The sequence below is a fragment of the Anolis sagrei genome, chromosome 2, assembly GCF_037176765.1.
Source record: "Anolis sagrei isolate rAnoSag1 chromosome 2, rAnoSag1.mat, whole genome shotgun sequence".
Lineage (NCBI taxonomy): Eukaryota > Metazoa > Chordata > Lepidosauria > Squamata > Dactyloidae > Anolis > Anolis sagrei.
In genome coordinates, this window is record NC_090022.1 from 267558282 (window position 1) to 267564556 (window position 6275).

Genomic DNA, 6275 nt, shown 5'->3' on the forward strand with positions numbered 1-6275 from the left:
ACTCAACTGTGTTTTGGAGATGTGCCCCAAGTCCAATTATGGAATTCAAGTATGCCTCATATATGCCTTATATCCATGGCCTGATGGTCATTGTACTTTGTAATATTCCTGTTCGTACAAAGAATTCTGTGTTTTCTACACAGAAAGCAAAGCAGTAACAGTTTTGGATATGAAAGTATTTTGGGTTCCTGGAAGATATGTGCATAAGTTGTATTTGAAACATGGAAACATTTTCGTGATTGGACGTGAGTCCCATCTTCAAGATATCTCATGAATGTGTTCCATATCTTAGGAGAGGTTTTGGAATATTTGCACAAACATCATGAGATATCTTGGAGAGAGGACCTAAGTCTAATCATGAAATTCATTTATGCTGATGTCAACACAAACTTTGTTGTATGCACAGGAATATTAAAAAGTACTGTGAATAAAATGACCTTCACATTTTGTGTATGAACAATTTTGGCTCTGGGAGCCTTTTGGGTTCCTAGAGTCTACGTGTATAAGGTGTGTATGAAACAAAAATTAACTTATGATTAGACTTGGGTCCCATCTCCAAGACAGCTCATGGTGTATGTGCAAATATTTCAAAACCCCAACAAAAAAAAAAATATACATCATGAGATACTTTGAACATTATTGTGAATAAAATGATCTTCAGCGTATGTGTATAAGCTGCATGTGAAATATAATTGAATTTTGTGATGAGGCTTGGGTCCCATCTCCAAGACATCTCACAATGGGCATGCATGCAACAAAATCTGTGTAACCATCAGAAAGCAAAGGTGAACAGTTTTGGATTTGAGAATATTGTGGAAAAATACAAAACACTTCTAGTCCCAAGCATTTCAGACAAGGGTTATTCAACCAGTATCTTGGAGATGGGACCAAAGTCTAATCACAAAATTCATTTACATTCAGTAGTTCTCAACCTGTGAGTCCTCGGGTGTTTTGGCCTAAACTCCCAGAAATCCTAGCCAGTTTACCAACTGTTAGGATTTCTGAGAGTTGAAGGCCAAAACATCAGGGGACCCACAGGTTGAGAACCACTGCATTACTTTATACCCATAGCCTGAAAATCATTGCATAACAATAATTGTAAATGCGTTCATGAAACAAGGTTTGTGTACATTGAACCATCACAAAGAAAACACTGTCACTATCTCAGGGTGGACAACTTTGGAGCATTTCGAATTCCCAACTCTATGATTCCCATCTAGAATCATAGAGTTGGAAGATACCTCAAACCCATCCAGTCCAGGCCCGACCTCATGCTGCCACTATGCAGAAGAATGCAATCAAAACACTCCCGACAGCCTCTGCTTTAAAATCTCTGGAGGAGGAGACTCCACCATGCTCTAAGGCAGCATAATCCACAGTTGAACAGCTCTTTCCTCTGAAAGTTCTCCCTATTGTTTAGGTAAAGGTAACAGTAAAGGTTTTCCCCTGACATTAAGTCCAGTCGTGTCTGACTCTGGGGATTTGGGCTCATCTCCATTTCTAAGCTGAAGAGCCACCGTTGTCCATGGACACCTCCAAGGTCCTGTAGCCAGCATGTCTTCATGGAGTACTGTTACCTTCCCACTGGAGTGGTACCTATTGATCTATTCACATTTGCATGTTTTCGAACCGTTAGATTGCCAGAAGCTGGGGCTAACAACAGGAGCTCACGTCGCTCCCCAGATTCTATTGTTTAGATAGAATTTCTCCCCCCACCTTCAATTTGAAGCCATTCCTCCCAGTCCTAGACTCCATAGCAGCAGAAAACAAGACTTCTCTCTCCTCAATGTGACATCCTTTCAAATATTAAAACATGGCTATTATGTCCCCTCTCAGCCCTCTCTTCTTCAAGCTAATACACCCAGCTCCATAAGATGCTCCTCATAAGACTGGGCTTCCAGACCTTTTATCATTTTGATCATTTTTCTCTGGACATGTTCCAGCTTGAATTGTGGTGCCCAGAACTGGGTACTGTACTCCAGGTGAGGCCTAACCAAAGTAGAACAGAATGGGATTATTCATTCCTTCATCTCAACTCTAAGTATCCTGAACCAAGCACCTCACTCTATGTAATAAAAAGGCTGGTCTTATTATAGAATCATACTCAAGAATCATAGAGCTGGAAGAGACCGCAAGGGCCATCTACTCAAACCCCATTCTGCCATGCAAGAACACAGAATCAAACCATTCCCAACAGATGGCCATCCAACCTCTACTTAAAAACCACCAGAGAAGGAGACACCACCATACTCCAAGGCAGCAGCATATTCCACTGCTGAAATGCTCTTACCGTCAGGTAGTTTTTTGTAATGTTTAGGTGGAATCTCTTTTCCTGCAATTTGAACCCATTGCTCCATGTCCTTGTCTCCAGAACAGCAGAAAACAAGCCCGCCCTCTCCCCAATGTGGCATCCTTTCAAATATTTAAACATGGCTATTATGTCCCCCTCTCTGCTTTCTCTTCTGCAAGCGAAACATACTCAGATCTCTAAACTGCTCCTCATAAAACTTGACTTCCAGGCCTTTTATCATTTTGGTCATGTTTATCTGACATGTTTGTTTGAATGGTGAAGGCCAAAACTGAACAGAGTACTCAAAGTAAGGCCTGACCAAGGTAGAACAGAACGTAGCCAATTGCAACGTTCACACTTGCCTCAAGCAGACAAGAGTTCTTTCTCCCACCCTGGACAGTCCACAGATCTATACACTCCACTTGCCTCATTTCCAACAGACCTCTAAACAAACCTTTGAGGGTGAGTGCCATAGATGCAGGCAAAATGTCAGAAGAGAATGCTTCTGGTACATGACCAAGCAGCCCAGCAAACTCACAGCAACCCAGTGATCCCAGCCATGAAAGCCTTCAACAATACAACAATACAATCCCTACAAAGGATTTCCCCAAGCAGGAAGCAGCCAAGCTTTGAAGCTGCAAGGCAATTCAATGCTAATCAAGGTGATTATTTGCAACACTGACACTTGCCTCAAGCAGACAAGAGTTTTTCTCCCACCCTGGGCAGTCCACAGATATATAAATCTCACTTGTCTAGTTTCCAACAGACCTCACAAACTCTGAGGATGCCTGCCACAGATGTAGGTGAAATGTCAGGAGAGAATGCTTCTGGAACATGGCCATGCAGCCCGGAAAACTCACAAAATTCGGTCATGAAAGCCTTCAACAATACTATTCAATGCTAATCATGCATCCATAATATTCAATGCCAATTGCAACATTCACACTTGCCTCAAGCAGACAAGAGTTCTTCCTCCCACCCTGGACAGTCCATAGATAGATAGATTATAGATTATACATACTCCACTTCCCTCATTTCCAAAAGACCTCTGAACAAACCTTTGAGGATGCCTGCCATAGATGTGGGCGAAACATCAGGAGAGAATGCTACTGAAATGTGGCCAGACAGCTCAGAAAACTCACAGCAACCCAGTGATCCCAGCCATGAAAGCCTTTAACAACACAATCCCAACAAAGGATTCCCCCAAGCAGGAAGCAACCAAGTTTTGAAGCTGCAAGGCCATCCAATGCTAACCAAGGTGATCAGCTGCAACATTCTCACTTGCCCAAAGCAGACAAAGAGTTCTTTCTCCCACCCTGGGCAGTCCACAGATATGTATACACTCCATTTGCCTCATTTCCAACAGACCTCTGAACAAACCCTTGAGGATGCCTACCATAGATGTGGGTGAAATGTCTGGAGAGAATGCTTTGGGAACGTGGCCAGACAGCCTAAAAAACTCACAACAACACAGTGATCCCAGCCATGAAAGCCTTCGACAATACAATTCCAACAGATATATATAGACTACACTCCACTCCAGGCAGGAAGCAGTCAAGCTTTGACGCTGCAAGGCCATCTAATGCTAACCAAGGTGATCAGCTGCAACATTCACACTTGCCCCAAGCAGACAAAGAGTTCTTTCTCCCACCCTGCACAGTCCACAGATATATAAACCTCACTTGTCTAGTTTCCAACAGACCTCACAAACTCTTAGAATGCCATCACTTGCCTCATTTCCAACAGAGCTCTGAAGAAATCTTTTAGAATGCCTGCCACAGATGTGGGTGAAACATCAGGAGAGAATGCTTCTGGAACATGGCCATGCACCCTGGAAAACTCACAAGATTCAGTCATGAAAGCCTTCAACAGTACTATTTAATGCTAATTCACACTTGCCTCAAGCAGACAAGAGTTATTTCTCCCACCCTGGACAGTCCATAGATAGATAGATTATACACACTCCACTTGCCTCATTTCCAACAGACCTCCGAACAAACCTTTGAGGATGGCTGCCGTAGATCTGGGCGAAATGTCAGGAGAGAATACTACTGGAGCATAGCCAGACAGCCCAAAAAACTCACAGCAACCCAATTAAGCGCTCGATACACACTCCACTTGCCTCATTTCCAACAGACCTCCAAACAAACCTTTGAGGATGCCTGCCATAGATGTGGGCGAAACATCAGAAGATAATGCTACTGGAGCATAGCCAGACAGCCTGGAAAACTCACAGCATCCCAATAAATTGCCCGATACATACTCCACTTGCCTCATTTCCAACTTTGAGGATGACTGCCATAGATGTGGGCGAAATGATAGAAGAGAATGCTACTGGAGCATAGGCAGCTGGAAAACTCACAGCAACCCAATTAAGCCCCCGATACATACTCCACTTGCCTCATTTCCAACCTTTGAGGATGACTGCCATAGATGTGGGTGAAACGTCAGAAGAGAATGCTACTGGAGCATAGCCAGACAGCCCAGAAAACTCACAACCCAGTGATCCCAGCCATTAAAGCCTTCGACAACACAATGCCAACAAAGGATTCCCCCAGGCAGGAAGAAAACAGGCTTTGAAGCTGCAAGGCCATCCAATACTAACCAAGGTGATGAGTTAAAACATTCACACTTGCCTCAAGCAGACAAGAGTTCATTCTCCCACCCTGGGCAGTCCACAGAGATACAAACCTCACTTGCCTAGTTTCCAATATACACTCCACTTGCCTCATTTCCAACAGACCTCTGAACAACCCTTTGAGAATGACTGCCATAGATGTGGGCGAAACGTCAGGAGAGAATGCTACTGCAGTCCACAGAGATACAAACCTCACTTGCCTAGTTTCCAATAGCCAGACAGCCCAGAAAACTCACAGAAACCCAATAAATCGCTCGATACACAATCCACTTGCCTCATTTCCAACAGACCTCTGAACAAACCTTTGAGGATGACTGCCATAGGTGTGGGCGAAACGTCAGGAGAGAATGCTACTGCAGTCCACAGAGATACAAACCTCCCTTGCCTAGTATCCAATATACACTCTACTTGGCTCATTTCCAACAGACCTCTGAACAACCCTTTGAGAATGACTGCCATAGATGTGGGCGAAACGCCAGGGGAGAATGCTACAGAAACGTGGCCAGGCAGCCCTCCGCTTGCAGCCCCAACCTTGACGTCCCACTCTACCTCACTTTCTGAAGGCGACCAGAACTAAAACGAAAAGGTACACGCGTGACAGGGTTCAAACCCGCACCTCCTCGTCCTGCTCCTCCAGCGAGATTCCTCCGCCGCCGTCCTCGCCCCTTCCGCCTTCCCGCGGCGGCTTCCCTCGCTCCCCAAACGCCGGGGTCCTCCTCTCCTTCCCTTCTTCGCCGGATTGCAGTTCCTTCCCCGGCCGCTGGGGGCCGCTGCGCCAAAGGGGGAACGGAGGCAGCGGAGCCGAAGCGCCTGCTGGAGTTGCCCGTTGCCTCCCGCCGCCGCCTTCCTCGGAAAGAGTTTGTGAGTCCGAGGAGCCGGAGCTGGAGCTGGAGGAGGAAGAAGAGGAAGAGGACGCGCAGGCAGAGGAGCCCCTCCGCCCGCCGAGGCGCCTCTGCTGCCCCTCGCTCGAAACTTTCTCGCCCATGGCTTCCGAAGCAGCTGCGGAGACAAGCCTTGGGCGGGTCGGGGAGGGAAAGTCAGCCGCCCGTCTCCACAGGCAACGGCGGCAGCATCCTTCCTCTCTCTCTCTCCGTCTCTCGCTCTCTCTCTCTGCCGGGAACACAGCGCTAGAGCCAGGCACCGCCTCTCTCACACATACACACAAGCCTTTCCTCCAGGAGACACTGCCTCGCGCCAACCTGCCTCGGGGGCGGGGAAGACCGGCAGCCTGAGCAGCCAATGGCAGCGCGCGAGAGGCGGCGGTGGGAGGGGCCCCCGGCGAGGGAGGAAGGGTTCCACAGAGGGAGCCGCAGGTAGCAGGCACAGGCAGGTGTGGAATCAATAGGA

The 6275-nt window shown here is 46.9% G+C and overlaps 1 protein-coding gene across 4 annotated transcripts in view; it reads right to left on the bottom strand.

Moving 5' to 3' along the window:
- Positions 1 to 6036, bottom strand: part of MAST4 (microtubule associated serine/threonine kinase family member 4) — a 254427-nt gene extending 248391 nt beyond the window's left edge. For all 4 annotated transcript variants that reach the window (XM_060761582.2, XM_060761581.2, XM_060761580.2 and 1 more), the window contains exon 1: positions 5545 to 6036. In XM_060761582.2, the coding sequence (XP_060617565.2) occupies positions 5545 to 5913 (369 nt within the window). In that variant the 5' untranslated portion in view covers positions 5914 to 6036. The remainder of the gene's footprint in view (positions 1 to 5544) is intronic.
- Between the last annotated feature and the right edge of the window lie 239 nt (positions 6037 to 6275).